Source organism: Ctenocephalides felis, unplaced genomic scaffold (genome assembly GCF_003426905.1).
Source record: "Ctenocephalides felis isolate EL2017-DRISC unplaced genomic scaffold, ASM342690v1 CF-g0.4_SCAFFOLD_01886, whole genome shotgun sequence".
NCBI classification, from domain to species: Eukaryota; Metazoa; Arthropoda; class Insecta; order Siphonaptera; family Pulicidae; genus Ctenocephalides; species Ctenocephalides felis.
In genome coordinates this window covers 51,343,113-51,370,587 of record NW_020538040.1, presented here as the reverse complement: position 1 = coordinate 51,370,587, position 27,475 = coordinate 51,343,113, and the positions used below count along the sequence as shown (strand labels likewise).

The 27,475-nt window shown below is 29.2% G+C and overlaps 2 protein-coding genes across 2 annotated transcripts in view; one reads left to right on the top strand and one right to left on the bottom strand.

The window, feature by feature from the left end:
- Positions 1-1,539: 1,539 nt before the first annotated feature.
- LOC113375064 (kinase D-interacting substrate of 220 kDa B-like) overlaps positions 1,540-27,475 on the top strand; it is a 78,954-nt gene continuing 53,018 nt past the window's right edge. Inside the window, exon 1 of the mRNA XM_026615015.1 lies at positions 1,540-1,666. The gene's annotated coding sequence lies outside the window, so the exon portion shown is untranslated. The remainder of the gene's footprint in view (positions 1,667-27,475) is intronic.
- Positions 16,477-17,397, bottom strand: LOC113375065 (interferon-inducible double-stranded RNA-dependent protein kinase activator A homolog A-like). Its single transcript, XM_026615016.1, has one exon. The coding sequence runs from the start codon at positions 17,395-17,397 to the stop codon at positions 16,477-16,479; it is 921 nt and encodes a 306-aa protein (XP_026470801.1).

The window sequence follows — 27,475 nt, the reverse complement described above, 5'->3', positions numbered from 1 at the left end:
TTAGTCAGAATTAAAAATAAAATCTGATTTATTTTCGATATACAAAAAATTTTTTTTTCCAAAATCAATCATTTTGTTAAAACAAGCAGAAAGTTCTTTGAATCATTCAAATGGACGCTTAGTTCTCTCAAAAACTGCAATTTTTTGCATATTTAGCTCTGTATCTCCGAAACCGCTGGATCTGCTTTTGCCAAAAACTAATCACCCCTTCTCCCCGTCATTACAAATTGAATGTTTTTTGGGTCATTCAAATCGGATGCTCCGATCTCTCAAAAACTCGATTTCTATTTTCTGCATTCTTTGCTCCGTATCTCCGAAACGGCTGGACCAGCCTTTGCCAAGAACTAATTAGCACATTTCTCTATCAATAGGAATCGAATGTTTTTTGAACCATTTAAATCGGTTGATCCGTGCGCCCGAAAACGTGGACGAAAAATTGTATCCATACATACACACACACACACATCCATTTTTTCTGAGGTATGCCAAAATGTTCAGAAACCTTCAAAACGTCGAGAAATGTAAAAATTTTCAATTTCGATTTTTGGACGATTACAATAACTTATCCTACAGGAAGTTAAAAAAAATGTATTACAAAGAAAAATGACGAAAAGTAGTAATTTTTTTTTAAGAAACGTGCAAGTTTTATAAAATGTAGTACATCTATATTAAATTTTATAGTCTTCAACCTTCAACTGGATATATTGAATTGTGTATCAGAAAAACGTAACTGCCTTTAATAATTGGAACATTTCGTGTTTTATTTATTCCTATTGTTCAGTTTATTTATTTATTTTATATTACAAAAAATCTATAAGATAAATTTTAATTTTTTACAGTAATATCAAAAAAATAAAATCCAATGATTACAAAAATAAAACTAATTAACTATTAGAGCCAAACTTTAATAACTTGGATGGTATAGATTTGTTCACATCAGGCAATCTTTTTTCTAATGCTAAAGTTAACATGAAGCAAAAGAAATGTAATAACATAGATTTAAATAATTCTTCAATAATTAAAATTATTTTTTAATTAATATTTTCACTTGGTAACATAATCTTCTAAACGTGGGCGCTGCGTTTTGCATAATTTTTTCGCTCGCGGTTTTGAATAATTACATGATTAGATATTTTTAATCGTTTCTTTCCATTGTTAAGGAATATGTTTGAAAGACATTTCATTTACTTTAAGTTTGATATTTTTTTAAATTAACTCTAGTACATTGGTCATATCCAATTTTGTAATAAGAAACATTAATAAATTGATGGTTTTAAGTAATTGAAATGTTTTAAAAAAGTACAAAACTTTTTGCAAAATTACTTTCACACGAAACTTATAATTTTGAATTATGCGCCACCTGCCAGAACTTATTACTCTAATTCGGGGATAGATGTCACTCCATGCCATGCGGCCTCGTGGTGTAAATTTGCTCAGTTCAGTAGGTTATAAAATATTCTGTGGTTTAATCGTACGCAATTAAAGTAATGGTTGGAGTTTAGATATTGTTAGATTCATCTCGTATATTATATTAATTGTGGACTAAGTTGTGTTATATATAGTGTTTTTAAATCGGACTGCAGTTTGCAAAATTATTAAATAATTTATTACGTTGTGTATTGTCTTAATACAAAGTGATAATCCAGTGAGAGGACGTTTCCAGAAAGTGAGTAATTAGATTATATTTGATTATTTTGGATTCATTATTTACCGGTAAACATGTAATTGTGCATAAAATATATAATATAAATATATAATACTAATATAAATAGACAAAATATGGTCGGTTCCTTAGTTATGTTTATAGGTTATGTTATTGGCACTATAGCTAAAATTTTACATATGGCGGAGTTTACTTAGTTTTATTTTATCACAACTAAAATATGAATGAGTAATTGAATTCTAATTGTGTCCGGATTCATAATGTCTACTCATACGTATATTCATAATTAACTTCCCGTAAGGTAAGTTATAGTAATCGCAAAAAAATCGAAAATGAAAATTTTTATATATCTTTACGTTTCAGAGGTTTCTGAGTATTTTGGTCTAGACCTGCCTTCATGAAAATTTGATCAGTTCTTCATCTTGTTAATACAAGTAAATATATTTTGAATTAATCAAATCGGACGTCTTAAAAACTGAGTTACCGTTTTTGGCACTTTTTGCCCCATATCTTCGGAACGACTGGACCTGCCTTCGCCAAAAACTAATCAGCACATCTCCTTATCAATACGAATCGAATGCTTTTTGATTCAAATCGCTTCATCCGTGTTCTCGAAATCGTCGAGAAAAATTTGTATGCGCACACACATACGTGCACACACACACACATACATCCATTTTTTCTAAGGTATGCCACAATGCTCAGAAGGTTTTGAAACGTAAAGATACATAAACATCTTCATTTTCGATTTTTTTGCGATTACTATAACTTGCCTTACGGGAATTTAAAAAATATTTTGGAAGATGGATAAAAGAATTTATCAGCCTGTGGTGATAAAAAATATAATATTATAATAATTGCCAAGCAAAACTAAAGCATTTTGAAAATATTCATGTTTATTTGCTGCATGAGGTATTGTTGAGATACAAAGTGACATAGTTGATTAATTTTACTCTGTATTGCCATCACATAAGACCCGCGCGAAATATGAATCCAAATATACATATACAATAAAAAAAGGGATGGTCATCCTTGCAGTACTTAGTACATACAAAGTTTACAAGAATTTGTGGAATCATCTTTGTTCTTGTATTGAATTTATTTTCTTTTTCTTTTTCGTATTTTGTCTTAGTTAAGATAGATTTTTTATGTTTAACCTTTACCAGAAAAGGACCAAAAATACATGTCACAACCGTACTCACAAAATTGGTCACCACAACCGTACCAAGCCAAAACTAATTGCTGGTAATTAACAACTAATGTTCACATTACAGCAAAATGACAAAGTGATCTATTTGTATGCAAGTAACAGTTATCAAAAGAAATCGAACGAAGAATTTTTTTTGACTGTTCAAAAGCAATGTGGCCTACAGATCATGAATGTAGGGTGTCGACTTAATTTGGCAAGAGCCTGAAATAATATTTATTGTAATTGATTACGGCTTGCTTATGAATGAATAAAAATAAAACCTAGTGGGGTGGGTGGCATCGTGCTTTAAGGCAAATTGCTGGAACTTCCCGTACCGTAACGAAATGTTCGAGGAATATTGAATGTTTTCAAATAGATTATTATAAATATTGTAACATTGTCTAATATTTATAAGAATTATATAAACTGAATTGCAGAGTTGAAATTATTTGTTTAAAGTATATTAGAACTATAGTCAGAATTAAAAATAAAATCTTAATTATTTTCGATATACAAAAAATTAAAAAAAAAAAAAAAAAAATCCAAAATCAATTATTTTGTAAGACAAGCAGAAAGTTCTTGAATCAATTGAATCGGACGCTTAGTTCTCTCAAAAACTGCCATTTTTTGTACATTTAGCTCTGTATCTCCGAAATGGCTGGGCCTGCGCCTTTGCGAAAAACTAATAACCCCTTCTCCCAATCATTACTAATTGAATGTTTTTTTTAGATCATTCAAATCGGATGCTCCGTTCTCTCAAAAACTCTATTTCTATTTTCTGCACTCTTTGCTCCTTATCTCCGTAACTGCTGGACCTGCCTTTGCCAAAAACTAATCAGCACATCTCCTTATCAATAGGAATCGAATGTTTTTTAAACCATTCAAATCGGTTGATCCGTACACCCGAAAACGTGGGCGAAAATCTGTATCCATACATACATACATACACACACACACATCCATTTTTTCTGAGGTATGCCAAAATGTTCAGAAACCTTCAAAACGTCGATAAATGTAAAAATTTTCAATTCCGATTTTCGGCCCATTACAATAACTTACCCTACGGGAAGTTAATAAATAAAAGCAATAATTGAAACTTGTTCGAACAAACATACTTCATCTTTCTCCTTTCGTAAAATATCTTGTTTCAAATTCAAAATAGTTCAGCTGCTATGGCGACTGTCACTACCGTACCATGGCACAACCGTAGTAAGATAGACAAGAATTAAATATTACACAATTTTCACCTGAGAATAGTGAATTATGTACCAAGAAAACCTCACTGGCTTCATTAATTGATTTAAAACCAAACGACTTCTTCATGCCGATGCCTCGGCATTGGAACATTTCATAAGGTTGTCCTAAAAAATCAAAATTACTCCGGGACACGTATGCGTCTCACGACCATATCCCTATACGAAGAAGAATACCATAAGAAAGAGACGATTAAGAATTTTCAAGATACAAGAAGGGCTGGTGGGGCATGTACGAGCACAGGCCCGCGTGATATCTTAATAACTCGACTTGACAGCTAAATTATACTAAATTACAAAACGGCTAAATTACTAGCGGCTTGCTGTTAAGAAAAAAACAGCCTACTCAGAGCTCCGTGCATGTTATATTGTCGGCTAACACGTCTCGCACACATGCCCACCTACTTCACGTGTATTCGTAATACGTGTACGGGGAGATCGATGGCTGGTGGAAAATTGAAACGTATCGAACATTTTTTTTTTGCATCAAATTGCATTTGGTCTGGCACTGTGAGATTTCGTTAACTTTTTTTTGGTTAATAGAATTTTACCATGTAATAAATTATAATTAATGTATTAATGTGTAATATTTGTAATAAACTAGTGGTGTGTTTGGCATTGTACCGAATTAAAGTGTTGATTTAAAGTTTTGAATCCGAATTTTTTTTTTTGATTGTCGAATTTATTTTTTTGGGGAAATTGAAAAAAAATTGAAATAAAAAACAATCGTTTCGTCAACACAAGCAGAAAGTTTTGTGAATCATCCGAATCGGATGCTACCATTTTTTGCACATTTTGCACCGTATCTCCAGACCTGTATTTGCGAAAAATGAATCACCACTTCTCCACATCATTACGAATTGAATGATTTTTAGGGCATTCAAATTAAATGCACTTATTGCTCCGTATCTCCTAAACGGCTGGACCTGCCTTTCTCAAAAACTAATTAGCAATCTTCCTATCAATAGGAATCGAATGTTTTTAGAACTATTTAAATCATAGAAAATAATCAAACAAAAAATCTCCCTTCCAATTAATTTTATAACAGTGCTGACAGATACAAGATTATATCGTGCTCTTTATACTTACATCAAATCTAATAATATAAAATTATAAAAGAAATATACAGAAAACAATGATATACATATACGTAAGACTAGACTTTAAGAGATAGTGTAGATATTATGTAATTTAGTATATGGCTAATGTACTAGCTTATAAAGCCAATAAATCATATATAAAAAACTATTTAAATCAGTTGAACCGTGCGCCCGAAGACGTGGACGAAGAATTGTATCCATACCTACATATACACACACATATCCATTTTTTCTAAAATAAGGTATGCCAAAATGTTCAAAACCTTCAAAAACGCCAAACTATTTTTGAACGATTCCAATAACTTACCTTACGGGAAGTTAACAATAGTCTTTCCGAAGGCAGGTCCATGATGTGGGAGCACCACAAATCAATGATTCCGTTTTCTTTCTTTGTTTATTACCGCCATTACCATTTATTAGAATTATTTACCTTTTTACACTTTTATTCACTTTTATGCAGTTTTCTTTCCAAACTTCTGCTTCCATGCTTTCTGGGTCTTTTCTTCGGTTTACAATTCCCTGTTTTTTCTCTTTTGGTATAAGTCGTCAATCATCTGTATTCTTCTTCTTTCCAATCTTTTTAGTCCTTCTATTTTACTTTCGGCGACGTCGTGTAAGAGACACTTTTTCTGCAGAATGAGTCCGATCCAGTTTCCTTTTCTATTGATGATCGTACTCAGTAGAATTTTTTCTTTACTCACTTTTTTGAGCATTTCTTTATTTATTCACTTTATCTTCATTCGCTTCCAGCACCACATTTAAAAACCTTCTATATTATATAGTCTTTATTAGAATCTATGTCTCTGATCGGTAAGAGCTATGCTCCAGACATAACATATTTTAAAAAAATGTAAACTTGAAAATTTACATTAAGCTCAAAAATTCAATGAAATGTAAACTTAAAAACATTTGATTTTAAAGATTAACGTATAATATAAAATAAAAGGTAGAATGTCCACGAGCCACACGTTTGATAGTAATACAATATAGAACGAAAAAATGTTTTTTTTTATTTATTTAAATAGTGATCCAAACTTAATAGTAGTTTATAAGCTGTTGTAATATTTTTTAATGTGTAATAAATTGTAATGGTAGAAGTTAATCCATCGGTTGTCCTATATAGACTAGAATTGGCTTCCTAAAATTTAGATTTTTGTATAATAATTTGTATTTTTGTATAATAATTTAACCCTTTCCACTCGGATGCCGCAGAGTAAAATAAAATATATATTAATTTCGGAATTTACAAGCGGAAATCTTTAGTAAATCGAATTTATCCGAAAAATTGATAGTTTTTAAAAAGAAAAAAAATTTTTGTTATCTTAAATACAAATCGGATGCCTAGTTCTCTCCAAAACTGCCATTTTTTGTACATATAACTCTGTATCTTCAAAATGGCTGGACCTGTCTTTGCTAAAAAATAATCACTACTTCTTCCCATCATTACGATTTGAATGTTTTTGGATCATTCAAATCGGATACTTCGTTCTCTCAAATACTCGATTTCTATTTTCCACACTCTTTGGTCTGTATCTCCGTAACGACTGAACCCACCTTTGCCAAAAACTAATCAGCACATCTCCCTATCAACAGAAATCGAATATTTTCTGAACCACGGATCAAACGTGGACGAAAAATTCCTGACACACAAAACACACACACACACACACATACACACATTCATTTTTTTCTGAGGTATGCCAAAATATTCAGAAAAGTCTGAAACGTGAAGATATGCAAAAATTTTCATTTTCGATTTTTGGCCCATTACTATAACATACCCTACGAAAAAATTTTTCTTTGAAAGGTCTCTTCTGAACAATTTTGATTCACTACCATCATCACTCGAAGTTCTACGGGAAAATATTCAATATTAGCGCGATAAAATTTCAAAAGACAAATCCAAAACTTCGCCTTTCAACTTTTGAACCAATTGATTCTCGAGTCATTCGAAATTGTCTACCAGACTCCTGTCTAACAATACAGATACATCAGTTTTACCTGTATGAGACTTATATTGTGTAGCATGGACACGCCTGGATATGATTGTACTTTATGGCCCGACTAAGAATCCGTACAATAAACGATTATGTAAATAAATGTTATGCATTGGTCGCAGGTTCTTTGTTGTACACGAGCAATTTGTACGGATTTGCGGGCTCGATGGAGTCACGTGGGATCATTTTGTCAGCGACAATCGTGTTTGTTCTTAGAACGAAACGAAAGATTGATTTAAATCAATGGTAATTGGGTGCAATTGTATTCGGGATAATTAATGCATACTGCATTTGATGGGTTAATTAAGTAATTGACGTGACATCTGTGATATATTGTTTGCATAATTAGTATGTTAATTGAGAAAGCAGGATGGATTTTGTGTCGTTTATTGGATGGAGTTTATCAGATGCGATCAATGTAGCTAATTTTTTTTAATGAATTAACTTGTGCAAATTATTAAGTACTATTATCATTACTATTCATCATTTTTATTTTTGTACATAATTTTCTATATCTTAATGTTTTACATTTTAATCATATTGTTGTCAGAAATTAAAGAAACAGGGTAAGAAAAAGTTTTGATAGATAAGAAATAATTTCGTTGTTCTTAAAAATTGTACGTGAAATGAATTTCGTTATTTTCCTCGATTACAAATATATAACTAGAATAAATTAATTCGATATGGAATTCAGTGTTATAATTAGTTAACCATAGATTAATTCTGTAAGGTTTTATGCTGATCGAATTCATTGAGTATTCATCACGGTATAATTTAGAATTCTGAAATTCATTTATATTTTTCGTTATTTTTAAACAAATAATTTAGTGCTTGAAATCAGATAGAGCTTTTTCGTGGCATAGTGGTTAGAGCTTTGTCCAGTTAATAAAAATGTTGCAGGTTCGATACCCACCTCGGACAATCTATTGTCAAGCAGTAGTGTCACCGGTTTTTATAATTAAAATAATGAAATTTATCAAATAGAGAAATAGGTTTACAAACCTAGGTTGGGTTGCTTCCTAAAAATCTACGTATTTAATAAATTTTACAACTGATAGGATTTTTAATATAATAATATTATTATATTATTAACAAAAATCAGATAGCAAACCATATTGCTAAATGCCATTGTTCTGACAATGAGAAAAAATATGCAACAAGAGTGTACGAATGATTTTATTATTTTTTTTTAACTTCGAAATTAATTTAATTCAACAGTTAAGCAACGGTCATTAATATAATATAGATAATATAAATCATTCATATTGATTCTCTAAATATATTTTAATAACATCTTACAATTTGCAATTGCTGCACTTACTTAAATTATTTAAATATAACATATTTATTTTTTAATTTGTCTTCAAGTTACCTTAGAATTATTATTAATCATTAGTTGTAAAAACTTATTGCTTATTTACTACTATGGATTGTCTAGGTCGTAATGCCTTTGTTAAATTTTGTTTGTCGATAAATATTAAAAATATCTTTTTCTTTATTTTTACTTGATTTTAAATTTTTTCTATCAGAATTACATTATATAATACGTATGCAAAATATTATAGTTAGTCAAACAAGAAATTATTCAATTTTTCTCGAAAGATACATGTACGAAACTAAAAAACACAGTAATCTATCGTACGCTAATTAATATAATCATATTTTAATCAAGTTGTAATGCCAAGTAAGATTGATTGCCTGAGTTGAGAACAAGATTAATATTTTTTCTAAGCAATACATGGTTGAAGAGATACTCTCTCCGTGTTGAGGAATTCCTGCTTTTTGCATAGGAAATATGTACTCAGATGTAATAATGGTAGTAAAACATAAAATTAGTTATTAAAATGTCTAGATTTCTAAATTATTTTATAATTTAATTTTCTTATTACATTACCCGATTTAAAATTTTATGCCATGCTCCACATAGCGTTGCAGATTTTTATTATTGATTGGATTGCAAGCGAAATTATAAAATTAGTCGATTTTATCATGCTTGATATTGAAATTCTCCCAGAATTAGGGTCTTAGATTTGCGTTTTTTTCAACAAAAAATTTTTTAGGTTTCAAACTTGGATATAATTTCACTCGAATTTCACTTTTAAAATATTCATTAAAATCATTTTTGCTGTGAGTATAAATATTGTAGTTTTAAAGTTGCATATTTTGCCTAAGCTATATTAAAATTGTTTTTGTCGGCATAAAAGAAAGTCTTTGTTTGTTTTGTTTTCTTAATTATAATATTAGGAATTTTAAAATATTTTCAATAGTTTTTTAAGTTCATTTTTTCATGATTTTTGTGCTAGAGGTCAAAATTTAAAAACAATTTGATTGATGTGTGTGTGTGTGATTTTTGGCTTTGTAGTAAGTATTTCAAGAAAAAATTATTAATAAATCCACTTATCACCTTGGTCACGGGGTTCGATCCCGCATTGGTCAGCCTGTTGTCAAGCAGTAGTGGTAAAGTTTTTCGCTTGAAAATATTGATAGCAATATGTTTCCAAGTGAAAATAGCCCTGATACGGCATTGCTGCACCAATAAAAAGTCATTACTATTTTAATAATTGTAATAATTAAAATATAAAATATATAGAGACTAAGTGTTTGGATTGCCATCTATAAAAAACAAACGTACTTTGTACGAAACTCATGAACAGCCAATAGTATCCTTAGTTCTTATAGCTGTTGGAATGTTTTAAAAAAATCCACTTACCCAGTTTATGAAATACTCTTATTTATTTGGACAATTTCTACAAAAACAATGAACATTTTCTTTTTATAATAGTTTTTTCTGGTGCAAACATGATTTTGACCGGTAATTGTGTCATTATTGAGCAGATGATATTGAATTAATCTAGATTGCCATTAATGACCAATGTTATGGTAAGGCTATGTTATGGAGATCTTTCCATACTAAATATTGACAAAATCTATGTGGTTGCCTTGGAGTCAGGGTTTTTTTTAGGTTGTCAGATAGAAAATCTAACCTAGAAACCGCACAAATGTCAAAAAAAACGATCTTAGATAACCGGGTCTTTCTGACCCAGCTTCATAACATATCAGTGATGTTGCAGTTTATGTGTAAAATTTCTGTATGCACAGCAAATTCATGACATTTTGATAGTATTCAGTATGATTCAGTAGCATAATGTATGGAAGTTGGAGCGTAACATGGCTTTCCATAACATTGGTTAGCTGTGCAGCAGAATAGGCCCGTAAGTTAAATACAAATAGTGACTTATCAATTCTTGTAACTAAAAATTCGAAAGGTTCAATCGAATCTAACGAAACCGTCTGATTGGAAGACCAAAACACCAACCACTAATCCAAGATTTTTTTTACAGAAGGTACTGCCATTAGACGATTTTAAAACGAAAAGATATTAAATTTTCATTTTAGAAATATTTTATATTAGAAATATATCCATAAATTACCATAGAGAAGTTGGAAAATACAATAGTTAATTGTGTAAGATCTCTCGGGTTCTATCTTTGATTGAAAGATAAAACTTGCTAAACTTTATTCAAAGTATCTTTATTAATTTTTTATACTAATCTGTAATAACAAAGATGATAAAAAAATTGTCACATATTTAGTTAGCACATTAGTATACTTTTAAAGTACATTGTCGTTGACTAGTCATATAATCCCTCCTTCACAAGAGCCCAACCCAATCCAATCCGCATTGAAAGCATAAATTATAAGACATTTAATATTAACGCGAAAATTAATCTTGGCGTGCGTTCGACATAGGTGTTAGTGGTTTGATGTATTGTTGTCTGTCGAGACGACGGCTCGGGGAATTAATTATTATTTTGGAATTCAATTTTAATTATGTAATTTGTTATTAACCGGCGTCAAAGCTATCAGCAACAATGACAGATTACCTTAGCCGTTAATCGACTGTTTGATGTGGATGCTGAAGAAATCGATGAACATCGAAATAATACATAAATAAGCGAATAAAAAACACACCGAGAGAACAACTCAATTTACACACAACCGAAGAGGTTTATTGATGTCTGCAAATTTTTGCTATGTTGACAATTTGTTTTGTGATTTGTGGGAACAATAAAGAGGTGTATGAAGCCCGTCGCTAATACTGGAGATTTTACGAGTAGACCGTGAGAAGATAACACACGTTATAATAGCAATGTTAATATACATAAAATTTATTTGTTTTTGAAATTTATAAATCGTATATACCAATAAATAGAACGCACATATTAAATTTCTATTATCTAGTACTTTACATGTGCAGTTTTTATGAAGCCATCTAGAAAGATTACACTACATATTGTGCACATTTTGTGTCATTGCTGCTTTTTTTAAATGAAACTAAATAAAAAATATTGAGAAAATATTTTTGGAAAAATATGAAATCCAGTATACCGATTCTGCCGTAAAGTAGACCAATGGCATGGCAAGGCTATGCTATGTACCAGTTTTTATACAAAATCGTACTAAATATTATTAAAAGCCACGTGGCGCTGTGCAGTCAGGCGTGGTTATATTTCTGTGAAATTCATTTGGTCTGATATGAAATACAGAGGAACGTTAAAATCCATGAAGGATGAAGGAGAAGACTACTAAAATTCAAATAAATCAGCAAAAATACAAGTACTGAAAACTGAGGAAAGTGGCCTAAAAAGGATATGCTTATGCCTATTCCCTGTCTTTTGACTTGAGATAAAAAAATCAACACTTTCATAAAATATTGTATGGAAATAGGCATAAAAAACAATTTTATTTCTATCTTTTGTCTAATGTCTAAAAATAATATTATTTAACATTTTCATAAAAATATTTTACGGATATTGACATACAAAAGGATATTATTTCTGTCTTTTTTACTGTCGTAGAAGTATTCTATAGTACGACTTGAGGCGAAAAAAACACTTTCATAAAAATATTATACGTAAAATGGCATAAAATAGAATTTTACTTCTGTCTTTTTTCTAATGTCGTAGAAAAATTAATAGTACGACTCGAGATGAAAAAAAAGTAAATTTAACTAACACTTTCATAAAATTATTATAAGGAAAGTGGCATACAAAAGGATTTTACTTCTGTCTTTTTTCTTATGTTGTAGAAAAATTATAGTACGACTTGAGATTAAAAAAAAGAAAATTATTTAACACTTTCATAAAAATATTATACGGAAAGTGGCATACAAAAGAATTTTACTGCTGTCATTTGTCTAATGTCGTAGAAGAATACTAGTACGACTTAAGATGAAAAAATAAAAGGAATTTTTTTTAACACTTTCACTAAAATATTATACGGAAATTAGCATAAAATAGGATTTTACTTCTGTCTTTTTTCTATTGTCGTAGAAAAATTTATAGTACCACTTGAGATAAAAAAGAAAATTATTTAACTTCATAAAGAAATTGGCATGAAAAAGGATTTTAATTCTGACTTTTGTCAAATGTCGTAGAAGAATTATAGTACGACTTTAGATAAAAAAAGCAATTTTGAAACACTTTCATGAAAATATTATATGCATATAAAAATCTTAAAAACAGTCAAGTATGGAAATATACCAGAAAATATTAAAGATAAATTTACAAAATGGCATATGAAAATTGATTTTTTCAAAATGTTTTACTTCATGTATGGAATGTGTGGATAAGAAATTATATTTAATATGAATATTTTTGATTTTTACATAATAAAGTAATCTGAAAATTTTAAATGTAATTACCGCGAAAGTATTAAAGAATACAAATTTAAAATTGTTTATGGCTCATTTTTTATTCAAATAGGTTAAGCCTTAGATATTTTTTAACATGTTTTCAAAATGATACTAACAAATAATGAAGTTTCCAACAAATATATCAACGTGTATAGAGCAGATATAAAATATCTTCATAACAAACGCTTTATAGCAAACTATTAATCCCCAATTGAATTTTATAACGATCAATTACTCAAATAAACCATTCCATTAAAAATACCTTAATATTAATTTTCATAAAAAATAATATAATAAAAAAAACTTTTCATCTACCTAATCTTTTCCAATTTCGAAATTACTATATCCTTTTACCCTGCATTATGTACTATAATGATGATATGGCTTATTAGGTATCTCAAATTGCTTCATGAACATCGAGTTTTGAACAGTTATTAAAACGTATGTTTCAATAACGCCAACTGCTCTTGAAAAAAAACCAAAAAGGTAGACACAGTGCTGGTGGTCACTATCCTAAAATTTATATTTGATGCTTCATAATATAAATCTTTGGAAAAATTAATGATAATTTATTGACCCATTATTATTGATTTTTGATTAAACTTCTAATCAATCGTGCTCTTCAATCAATTGTTTTATATACTTGCATTTATACATTTTACATATGAGTCATTTTTTTACAAACCGACCAGACCTTGACATTTTAGAATTGCCTAAATTTTTTTTTACAGATTTTATATATAAAATTATTCGACACGTATTTCAGGATTTTTCTGAAAAAATATTTCAGACAATTCTAAAATGTGACATTTTATTTCTCTCAAAATACGTACGTTTCGTAAAAGAATGACCCACATATGAATTTTGGAAAATGTTTTTTTCGAGACTTATAAATACTTACAGGAAGTACTATCGTGATGGTATTTTAACTTTTTGAGAAGTTACAATTTTACCAGTTTACTATTTGACCAAATTCATAAAAAATGTTGAAAATGTGTAGAAGACACATTTATATATATAAATATAAATATAAATATAAATTTAAATATAAATTTAAATATAAATATAAATATAAATTTAAATATAAATATAAATACAAAGAAGATAAGAGGTTGTGGCGCCAAATAAAGGATAAAATCCCAGTTAGTGTTTGTCTTAATTTTTAATGGTTTGATTTTTTAATAGTTTTATAATATATAAAAATATAATAAATTAAAATAATTTTTTGCTGTGTTAAAATATGAAGAGACACAATATGTTGTAACTAGTATATAATTCATAAATAATAACTTAATATATTTAATAATTTAGGAAATACTGATTATACTCGATAGATCGGAAGTAAGTAAACTTGTCTTAATTTTATGGCAAGATTATTATCATAAATATTTTTGAACAGTAATCAGAATTTGGAAATTTATAATTTATTGTGATATTTATTGTTTTTTCTGGTAATGTTTTTTTTTTAATTATGCCTATTAGAAGTCGACCCATTGTCCTAGTTTGTGACGGTATTTAAACTTTTTACAGTAATGGAAAGCCCAAAAGAGCTATTTTTACTTGGAAATGTATATATATATATATATATATATATATATATATACTAGTTGACCCGACAGATGTTGCCATGTACACATGTCCACAATTCAAAAATTCCATTTTTTCTGTAACAGACCGTTGTGGTAAGTCTCTATTTTTGATTAATATTCTTTTTTTCCACAAATTTTCGTAAAATGTTACTGGCATCGCACCATCAATTGTTACCAGCTCTTCTTCTATTACAAATTACTTCTACGATATCTTAATTTGTTCCTCGGACAAGGGAATTGATATTTTACCAAAACATTATTAGAGTGATAGAACCGATAATTATATAAAGATTATAGGTTTCGTTTAGTTTTTTTTTGTTACTGAGCAATAACGTAACAAATGTAATAAACTTAGAGAAGGTTAAAAGGTATCCGCATAGGCCAGACAGAGATGACGCAGACAGAAATATATAATTTTGAATTTAAAATTTATTACCATTTTCAATTTCCGTAATGTCTCAAGTTAATTTTTTATATTGAAAGCTTCTATTATAAAATATAATTTGTTAATTGATATGTTAGTTATTTTATATGCTAATAAACTTTATTACATGTTAGATTTATTTTCAATAATAAATGAAATAGTCTAAGTGTTTAATTTAAATATTATTTAAATTAAATATTTGATTTAATAATTGTATAGGTTAAATATTTTATTCGATATTTTAATTTATACATTCATTTCAATTAAAATATCGTAAATAACTATTAATTTAATGAAATACACGATTCGGTAAAAACACTGGTTAATTTTAAGTTAAGTTTTAGTTAATTATTGGAGTTTCTTATTTTTTGTTTTATTTACTTCATTATTTATGCATAAAAATTTTGTCTTTAAAAATCTTCTTGCTGTTGTAAGTTTTTCATTCGATTGTTTATTAACTTTCTGTAGGGCAAGTTATAGTAATCGCAAAAAAATCGAAAATGAAAATTTTTATATATCTTTACGTTTCAAAGGTTTTTGAATATTTTGGCATATCTTAGAAAAAAAGGATGTATGTGTGTATGCGGATACAAATTTTCGTCGACGATTTCGGGAACACGGTTCAACCGATTTTAATTATTTAAAAAGCAATCGATTGCTGTTGATAAGGAGACGTGCTGATTAGTTTTTGGCATAGGCAGGTCTAGCCGTTTCGAAGATACGTGGCAAAAAGTGCCACAAACGGTAACTCAGTTTCTAAGTGTCCGATTTTAATAATTCATAAAACATTTTACTTGTATTGACAAGATGAACAGCTGATTCAATTTTCATAAAGGCTGGTCTAGCGATTTCGGAGATCTAGTAAAAAAGTAAAAGAAAATGCTATTTGGCGGTCAAAAATGATCATTAGACATACGCACATCAAATTATCAGATATTTTATAGAGATTTTAACAATAAGTATAAATTTTGTTTACATTCCTATGGGTCCCGTACCAATGTTTATCCGTTAGGCGGCGACGCGGCGCTTACGCGCTTCGATATTTTGTCTCTATGCAGTTAAAGCAGTACGATTGCTTTGAAAAAAATTTCAGAATTTCCAAAATTTTTCAAAATAAAGAAAAAAAATTTTTTAAAGAGTCTTTTTTCCAAGAAAATAATTTTTTTTCAAAAATTGCAATTTTTTTTATAAAAAATAATGTTTGATACAAAAAGTTCCACCAATTCGCCTTAAGGCACGATGCCATGCGCTTTACTAGTTTTATATTTGAAACGCCGGGCTGCAACGACATAGCATTTTGACATTATCATTACCATTTTGTATGATACTATTTATTGGTTTGTAATATCTGTTATTATTTATTATTCTTACATCATTACATTTATTGGTTAAAAATTAGATTCGGATAATTATTTGTAAATACGTTTTTGTTAAATTCCATTTTATCTGTAAATTATATTTAGTTATTATATTTGCATACACACTTAAGAAAAATACAATATTTTTTATTTATATAATGTATTTATGAGATAAAAGTGATATAGAAATGTATATATTTACAATCTATTAATCTTTCAAAAATTCTGACATATATTCGTTGACAGTTTTGTACAACTGTGACCACGAGAAACCTTGAAGAGTAAGTTGGGGGTCGGTTCCAGATGTTGTTGACCAGGTATACCCCATGACGTTGTAGAGTGTCATTAACTCTTCTGATAACTGGTAGGTCACATTTAATGCCTTGAGAGCCTCCTTCATTTTTTCTTCTGCTGTTAATAAATCATTATACAAAATGGACAAAGCTAGTTTGCATTTCTTCTCGCCACATTTTGCGAAAGGGTGATAATTGTTCGCAATTGATTCCATTTCGATCTCTTGCGCACATGATTCTTCCCTTAATTTTTCTATCTTAGGAATCATTGCTGCATTAATAGGTTCTACTTTAACATGCTTTTTAATATGCTTGTCTAGATCGATCTTTTGTAAAATAAGAAAGACCGCCTCGGAAGAAACATGTTTGGCAGCTTGTTTTGAGGAAGCAGTTGCTCTTTCCTTAAAAGTGGAAACAGTGCACTCCATAGTGTATTGTTTAGCATGAGATGGTCCAGTTTCTTCGATTAAATTATACACGGGTATCGGTAAACCGTTTTTATCACAAAATTGACTTAACTTTCTTACGGCTACAGGGATGGTTGTGGATGGCTGCCCTTCAACGGTTTCCTTATCCTCCAAAACTGGTGACTCGATTAAGTTAATTTCAGATAGCTTTGTAAGCGCCAACCTTGCCGACTCTTGTTTGGCTTCTTTTTTGGATTTCCCTGATCCAACAACCCTTACTTCAATTTCGTTTACTGTCACACGCACTTCATATATAAAGATGGGGTTTCTGGTTCCCGTCCCGTCGCGAATTAGGTTAAATTTTGGAGCCGGCGTTTTTTTTGCGGAGCAAAAGTTCACTAGAACTGTTACTGGGGTCTCCTGAGACATTATCACAACCCGAGTAAAATTACGGACGAAATTATTATTTATTTTAATAATTTATTTAGTGACTACTGAAATGAGTGTAATCAAAAATTTGCTGTTCGCCGTTTGTTTTTTCCATAAATTTTGTTTGATGTTGGCTCTCAATGTGTTAGTAGGCTTGAAACTGCAGTTATTTTTTGTTGTAATGACATTTAGAGTCCTAGCCAATAACAGAATATAATATATTCATACAGACGTTTTTCTCTCACTCCATTTTCACGTTCAGGTAGCTATTTAATTTGCGCGAAATTTGAAAAAATGAATGTAAATAATAAATAATTCAGGTAATTTAAACTTAATAGATAAAAATTTAATAGTTTAGATTATTTAAACCAAAATTTTGCATTACAATCGTCTTACTTTTTGTAATACAAAAATAACTTACCGCAATTAAATATTGGAGAAAGAAAAAATCAATCATCTATAAATATTGATTAGCGATGAACAACACAAAACACTTACGTATGTTTGTATTTACAAGAGACGTAGATTCTGTTATAATAAGGCAAAATTGTCCTATAAATTTATACTCATTATTACAGTCTCTATAAAATACTTGATAATTTGATGTGCATATGTGTAATAATCATTTTTGCCGGCAAATGACTTTTCTTTTACTTTTTTTGATCTCAGAAACCGCTAGACCTGCCTTCCCAAATATTTATTCAGTTCTTTATTTCAATACAAGTGAAATGATTTTTGAATTCTTAAAATCGAACGCTCCGTTCTCTTAAAAACTGAGTTACGGTTTTTGCACTTTTTGGCCCGTATCTTCGAAACGGCTGCACCTTCTTTGTCCAAAAACTAATCAGAAAATTGATTTGAATTCTATTTATATTGATAAGGAGATGTGCTGATTAGTTTTTGGCAAAGGCAGGCCCTGCCATTTCGAAGATACAGAGCTAAATATGCAAAAAATGGCAGTTTTTGAGAGAACTAAGCTTCCGATTTAAATGATTCAAAGAACTTCTTGCTTATTTTAACAAAATAATTGATTTTGGAAAAAAGAATTGTTTCAAAAATTAATTTTTTTTTTTCTTTTTCAAAAAAATTTTTTTTTTTGTATATCGAAAATAATCCATATTTTATTTTTAATTCTGACTAAAGTTCTAATATACTTTAGCAAATTTAATTGAAGAAATAACTTTAACTCAAAGTCGCTAAGATAGTTGGTTTACATTCGGATATTGTAAGTACATGCTATATGTGTGTTAATATTAATATAGTTAATATTAAATACCATAGTTTACATGAAGCTAATAATATATATATATATATATATATATATATATATATATATATATATATATATATATAAGGCACTATTATGCATCATAAATCTTCGATAAAGATATTTCGTAAGCTTCAATGTATTTACTACAATTTTCTTGGTGTAGTTATCTATTTTTATTTATTCATTTATGATTTTATTTATTTATTATGGATAGTTATGCTATCACATGAAATTTACGTACTTTCCACTCGGATCTGCCGCTCCGGCGACATATGATCCGTATTAGTTTTGCAATGTACAGTGATAGAGTACGCCTTAATGTATGTTCATCAATTTTGTTAGTGAAAACTATAAACATTTTATTTGACCATCAAAGATATATTAAAATATTGAATAACTTTCAAATTACTCTAAATTCATCACTTAATCGAAATCTTCTCTATAATCCTTAAAATCGCATGCGTTTAAAATATTACACCGGTTCGGATAAATTGATTCGATATTTTGTAACAATAAATAATTGAGGCGTGGAACCTTCAACAGGTTTTATCAGCTGAATTGTTTATTTTCATGTTTCATATACAGCAAAGAGCCAAAGTACAGCTGCAGGCTGTGTAAGGAATCTACCCAAAGCTCGCACTGTCGGAGACCGAACGTTCACGCCCACTAATCTAATATAATTTTGGAGGAAAATAATGATAATTACTCTATCATACCGCGGTCATGGCCGCCTGCACGGTCCGTGCTATATTTAGGACTAAAAAACATGGATATATTGAATATACATCTTGAACTTGTTCAGGACAACGTACAATAAATTTTAAATTGATTTTATACTATGAGATATCTTTACACAATCCTATTTAAACTAGCTGGTATGGGTATTTTGCCTTGAGCCAAGCTACATGAACTCTCCAATATGTATCCATAAAAAATAATTTATGAGTGATTAATAGTATCCCGAATGGATTTATTTCAACTTATTGAAAACAAACGAATACGTGCTAACTCGAAGTATTTTCTAAAAGCTAATTTTCAAAAATCAATAATTTTTATAATTGAACTAGTTTCCGTAACACTTTAATTATTTAGTATGTTCATTAAGATAAAGAACTCTATCGTTATACCAAGTAAATCAACTAATTTTAATTTTAACAAACGTCAAAAAACTACTTATTTTCTTGAACTTCGATAAATTTTCAAAATTAAGCTACTTGTGGGCCGTAATATTTCAAAAACAGTTCCATGAAAAACGGGTTAATTTTTTTTTCAACAGTTAATTACAAGAAAATGTCTCGATTTTCACCTAAAATTAATCAGTATCATTCCTAAGTAATATCTTTCGAACAGTTTTTGATTTTTTAAAATCGATTTGGTAGTATGATCTTAAATATAGACGAAAAGTTCAGCAGTTTTTTCCAAATTACTGCACAAATCTGAGAAACGATAGTCCTCATTGAGATACATCAAATAGCTTTTAAATTTTTGAAATCTGTTCATTCGTTTTTGAGCAAACGTCGATGAAAGGTTTAATTTTTACAAATGTAAAAAAATATACTAATTTTTGCAAACTTTCACGAATTTTTAGAATTAAACGACTTGTCGTAGGGCCGTAATATTTTAGTATGATCAATAAGACTGTGGTATCTACCTTCACATAAAAATAATTAGAATTGTCTAAAAGTTGTTTAAACACTTTATTACAAAATTACAACAAAACGGCCCGGCTGATTTTTACCAAAAAACTAATCACGTCGATTTCCAACCAATATCTTTCTAACGGTTTTTAAATTTTCAAAATCGATGCAGAATTGCGGGCTAAATCGGGGACGAAAAATTTTTCACTTTTTTGCTATTTATAAAAAAACGGCATGGCCGATCGTCGCTCAAACTGGCAAAAAATAGTCCTCATCGAGATACATCGAATGGCTTTTAAATTTTTGAAATCGGTCCAGCCGTTTTTGAGGAAACGTCGATTTACGGTAAAAGATCTGTTCACACACACACACACACACACACACATTTTTCAAATTTGATCTTATTGGTTTCAGAACGGCTTGAAACGTCGTGAAAACATAAAATCAGCGAATCGGATTTTTTAATAAAAACAAACTTCTCCTTCGGGAAGATAAAAAAGTAGATTAAAAAAAAGTAGTAGACAGAATTAAAACTGCTTTAAAGAACGCGAATTATTAACCATTGAAAACTAACTTAAACTACAAAATGCTATAATAGTGCTATAATAGTATTTAAAGTTTTTATTTTTTCATCTACTATACAACATTTTTTAATAATTGGGCATCATGATGCTTCATGCTTTGGTAAGTGCACTTTATATTTATTCGAAATTGTGTATTATTAATTTTTATGATGACATGTAATCTTTTGTACCGAAATTATAATCATTATGTATTTTGCGTTGGTATGAGAGCAATTTTGAATAACGAAAAGCGCATTATCGTACAATCATTTGGGATATTTGCATTTTTATACTCGTGCGTATAATCTCCATTATGAAAGGTTCAGCAATGTTTACATTTGATTAAGCGTGTTGGCATTTTGCTAGGAAAAACTGCGACTTTTTATATATTAATTACAATCTGTCTATCAGTAATTTTTTGACATCTTATTATATAGTTACACTGCGAATTTGATATATGTCCTCATTTCAAAAGTGGTAGCAATAGTAGCAACAATAGCTTTATACAAATAGTCTTTCCGGTTATCTATTTTTAATTAGGAAGTGCTATCAATGACTTACTTGCCTAAATTGTTTTCAAGTATTCGTATCAGGCTTCAATAGAAATCTTACATTTGTTATTTATGTGATCGTGTTATTTGCTGATCTTTTTGTCTCTAGCTGCTACTTTCAACACTTGGCATTTAAAATACATTTTTAAGCTTCAGACATTGGAAATATAACTAAATGACCATAAAAAGTCATATGATTTTTTTTAAAAATAAATTTATCGTGGATGGTGTATCAAGTTTATGAAATATGGAAAATTACGGTAAGATCTTAAATGTTACAAAGTAAATGTAGGTGGTACCTTGAAATTAACCAGTGAAGATAAATTTCATACAACACTGAATACTGAAGCTTATTATTCACCAATTTTACTATCAATATTGATATTGCATATTTTAATATTGTTCAATAAATTATTTTTATAAAGCTACAGAACTTTTAATAAAACCAGTTCTCTATAGGTAAAACTGTGAAGTTAAAATAAATTAATTGATTAATACTATTGAGTTTCTTTCCGATCGAAAGTGCTGAATTTTTTAAAAATAATTTTACCTAATGAATTAATTTTTAGATATAAATAAACATACGGCAGAGCAGAACTTTAAAGACTGCGGGCCAAAAGGTCCACCTTCATTATCTAAAAAAAAATAATTAAATTATGGTTTTGACAATACTATTTTTAAGCAGAGAGTAAATCAGCCATTGCCTTAAGATCATCATTGAGCGAAGATCTATTCGGTTGTATAAAACCTTTTAAGAATTAAAAATAAGATAGTGATTTTTTTTCTCCCTGGCTATCCCTTGTTTTTACCCCGTCATTAGGGTAAAACGGACTAAGTGACAAATTTTAGAAAAATAGTAAAAAAAATAGTTCTACAATGTTAAATTGGCTGGGACTTACTGAACATAGTTTGATAGTTATTTGCTTGATATGTGTTCTTTCTTGTGATATAGTTGGTTTGGTTTCCATAGTACAATCGTTAGAAGTCAAATTGGACCTTTGTGTCCCACACTACTCTGATTACTTTTATGATTATACTTCCGAATATGTTACATGTATGAACATGTTACAAAAATAGTAAAAACGTTGCAAAAAATGCATTTATTTTATAGCATTATCAATTTACATTATATTATATTTATTAATTTTTCCAAATTATTAATTAATATAATTAATTTCTGGTATCATTCATTATCAATAATAATATTATTTAATATAATTTCATAGCATCTACTGTACCCACCGACTTGACTCCTCATTTTACGCAACAACTACTATTTTGATTAAGTATTTATCGTTCGGCACTACATTACACGGATGTAGACAAAAGCCCGCACATTACAAATTACAAGTGTTCTATTCATTAGGAAAAAAACATAATGCGTTATTAAACCAACTCGGAAAGCCATGTACAATTACAAAATAATTAAATTGTTTCCTGAAACGACCAAAAAGGTACGCCGTTCCTAAGAATACACAATTATTTAAGATTCAGGCTGGGTCTTAAGTCAAAATGCCAGTTTTGAAGAATAGAATTGTTTTTGTGTGTATGCGCTATCACGAATTCACTTGGCTGTCATTAATGTCGCATTAGTGATTTTTATCATGCGTCTGTAACGAGTTTCTTAATACTGTTTTATTTGTGTTTTCATTATTAAAATAGGAGCTGATCTACACACCTTTATTTAGGGAATTATACAATTGCAACCACATTTACACAATTGCAATTTTTAAGAAGTCAAAAATCTATATGTACAATTTGTTCTTGATATATTTCTCGCTCGTAGTTTCATAATTATGCTAAAAATATTAATATTAGACCCTAATTTAGAGTGTTTCTAATTCTGATACAATTTAAAATTTTATTATATTTTTTTAGTTACAACACAATTGTATAATTATTACTTTATTGTTTATACGTACTTATTTTTCATTAGCTTCAGTCACTCACATAACATCCAAACTAAATTCTTTCCTGTAAAAAATCAAACATAACTAAAAATTTATATGCTATTTTATAGTTAATAGCATTTTTAATTAACACATTATAAAATGTTAATTGCTCATACTCTAATTTAATTTTGGTTGTTTTTAAAATTTATATTGACTCTATAATCCGACCTGGTGGTTTGTGTCTTGTGAATATTCTATATTGATTATTTTCATTATATTATAGCAGTTGTTTCAAGAACATCATAGAAAAATTTTGCTCCGAAATTTCTATTCTTAATAAGTACATCATGAAATTTAATCAAAACAGTTTACAGTTTCAAAACATTGAATCAAACACTTTTTTACGCTTTTTGATAGAAATCAATATCTTCTAACAGTATGAAGAAATAGTTTCTGTTACCTCAGGTATAATGGCTGACAATTCAATATCTAAATGGCACACTGAATTTTTTATAGGCTCCATAAAGTCGATAAGTTGTATAATTTATAATGATATAATTGTAAGACTGTAAATTAACTCAATTGTTGCAAATTTGATGTCAACCTCGGTCAAATTCATATAAGATTTTCACTTGAGGTTATAGATCCTAAATATAATATTAAATAAAAAATGCCTTTCACGGATGTTGCTGCATATTAAAAGATAGTGAACAAGTGGTGCGTGGCATTGTGCTAAAACTTCCCGTACAGTAATTCAACATTCGTGAACTAAAAATAATAAATCAATAAGAATGTATTAATGAGTAATAACAAGTGTTTTAAGTATTTTAATATATTTGTTATGAAAACTCAAAATTTTGTCGTCGTATTTTATAGATCTAACTGCTTATAATTGGCTGACGATCTTTGTCTATGCTTATCTACAAAAACAAAAACAAATAAATCTTACTCTTTCGCACCGTGGACACAAGTAATATGAATAGTTATATTCCAATCACTCTATTTGGATGATCCGTTCTTTTAAAAACTACTATTTTCTGCACTTTTTTCTTGCGTCTCCGAAGCGTCTGGACTGCTTTCGCCAAAAACTAATCAGCACGTCTCGTCGTCAATGCGACTCGAATGTTTTTTTGAATCATTCAAATCAGTTGAACCTCCAGAAATCGTGGACAAAAAATTGCATCTAAACATTACGCACGCACACACACACACTCACGCATGCATGATGTGTGCATTTATTCTAAATTTATGCCAAAATGTTCAGAAACCTCTGAAACGTAAAGATATATAAAAATTTACATTTTCAATTTGCTTGTGATACTATAACATACCATACGAGAAGTTAAAAATACTGTTGAAGTATAGTAAAAATGTCACAACTAGGTAAGGGCAACTGGTGGGTTGCCTTCCACCCTGCCATCTGCTATAAATGTTTCCATAATGGACAGCAATCGTTCAGAAGATAAAAACATCTCATATTTTTTATATTACATAATTATTCTATACTGCAAAAATTAACTTTTCAATTCTCTTAATTTCATAACAAATAATTAAAAATTTCACTTTATGGTTAAGGAAAACATATGTAATATTTTGTTCAGCGCGCCCACGTATTCCGTGTGTATCGCGCGTGTAGTAACCTTTAATTAAATCGGATCAGAATGACTTCATTCTCTGCCTCTTGTAATGTAATTACTTGGCTATAATTTAATTTGTTTCGAGTCACTTGCTTGAGTTAACGTCTTATTCTGTTTCAAATAACACGGCCCGCATTTATTATTATTGCCGCTCTTCAATCCCATGTGTGAACCGGACTACTACTTCTTCTTTAAGCTATTGAAATTTCATTAAATATTTACACTTAAATTAGTTTTTTCTTACTAATAATTGACATGTTCTTTTGACTATAGCACCATGTCAAAAAAATTTATTGAGAAGAAATTATGTCGATTTTATGAATCAAAAATTTGTACACTCCTCTTGAGTATTCAGTTGAAAAGACTCCTTTTCTTAAATCAGATTAGAATAGGTATTGCAGTATATAATTAAAATATGAGTTTATTATCCAAAGGTATTATACTCTAACAATGTTTATAAATATTGTTATACATTTTATCTCAATCTGTATATAGTTTATGAAAAAAGAAAAAGATCAAAATTCCCAAAAAAGGCCACATTTCAATGATTGCGAAAGTTATAGATATTATTATAACTCTCTTACAAAGGAGAATTACAGAACATCTCTTTTGGATCAACGATCTGTGGAAAGAAATGATTTTTGAATATCATTCTATTTCTACGATAATAATTTACAAGAAATATATTGTATTTCTTTGTTTGTTCTGCACATATGTACTTGCTGAATATTGGTGGTTGGTGAAAAATATTTCTGAAATATAAATAAGCTTCAGCATTTATTTCTTGTTTTTGAAACACAATTTATTTAGGGGGTATTCTAGTGTAGAGCGATAAATTTTAGGTCATTTTTAAAGTGTCGTAAAAGAAAGAAATGTATGTTTTTACTATCCATTTTTTTACCAATTGTTTTTTAATATTAAAATACAAAACAAAAATAAAAAAATAAAAAACTTGAAAATTGTAAAATCTGGCAGCTGATAAAGTGGGTTGTCTCAAAAAATTGGCACCTCAGTCTTGACATGATTTCAGCCCTCCTAGCCATCGGAAATGCAAAAAATAAGAAGATTATTAATCTACAATGATGTCGCAATCGCCCGAACTAGCGATGAGCAAAATTTTTTTTTACAAATTAGCGACTGTTTGAAAAAAATGTTTCTTACTGTTATTTTGAGTTTCTCGAATTTTTTAAAAATAGTAAAAATTGGAATTTGGGGATAATCTTAGTTCGGGCTATAGATAGGTCTATAAACAAGACTCTCTGAACATTTCAAGTGAATCGGTCGATTAAAACTCTAGAAATCGTGTCAACAGTACTGAAAAAGTTTGTTCTGAGAAAAACGCATTTAAAGTTTTGCGTGAAGCCAAACCAGTATGGAGACCGAGTCAGTAAAATGCCTATATCTCCGAGAATAATTCAAATTTTTGAAAACCTTCTCGTACCCATATTCTTAGATAGTTAAACTTTGAAAATATGAGATTAAAAAAAATCAATTTTTCGAATTTCTACACTAGAATACCCCCTTAAGTCTGCAGCTTCCTACCTGTGGGTCGCGTCTGGCTGGTACAGGGGGCGGGATGCGTACGGCCCTTTCCAAAATACTATTTTCGACAATAAACCAAAAATTTTGAAATATATTAAAAGAAATGAAAAAATAATTATTTTTCATGCATATTTTTACATAATATTGCATATTAATTTATCTGTTGAGAGTTTATGAAAATGTTGAAATAATTAAGGGAGCGCAGCAATTTTTTTCATTAGAGCGAGGAGGGTTGCGCGATGCGAAAGAAAGGTAGGAAAGCACTGCCTCAAGTATTTTTATTATTAATATTAGTATTAATATATTATTATTAGTATAGTATTAATTTTAGTTTCAGTGTCTGAAATGTTTTCTAACTTCTCATTTTTTAAAAACATACTTTTTTTAGTTTTGCAAAATAATATTGTGTATTAAAAATATCTTTATATAATCCTTAAAAAAGGAATTAATTTACACTTTAAACAAAATTCTGAATAAACATTTTTAAAATACAAAATGAGGTTCTAAAATTTTTGTTCTGTTAAATGGATGAATGCTTATTATTTTTTTGAATGATGTCACACATTAAGTATCGAAACGTTTAATAAATTTTTTTTCAATATTAACCTATTAATTCAACGATTGGGCTGCAAAGTACTTCAAATATATATGTTTGATTATGCACACATATGTTTATGTATTATAAATCTTGTGCGTACAATGTAGAATTATAATGTTGAGCTTTTCTAATAATCCATTATTGAATTTGCATATAATTAATAAGGCGACTGGTGTCGATGTTAATTTATGTATGGGATCATAACATTAGCTAAAGCGTGCATAAGTTTATAGATAAATGATCAGGTAAAGCGCTGTAACTGTAATCGAATGTTCATATTAATACATTTTGAATTTATAATTTGTCGTAGCGTTAAATTAATGAAAGATTAAATACAATAGATACCCTAATCGTAAATTGCTTTACTAATGATAATCAATTTGAATAC

Bases quoted from the DNA above. Each gene is read 5' to 3' on its own strand.
- LOC113375065 (XM_026615016.1), bottom strand. From the start codon at position 17,397: ATGTCTCAGGAGACCCCAGTAACAGTTCTAGTGAACTTTTGCTCCGCA.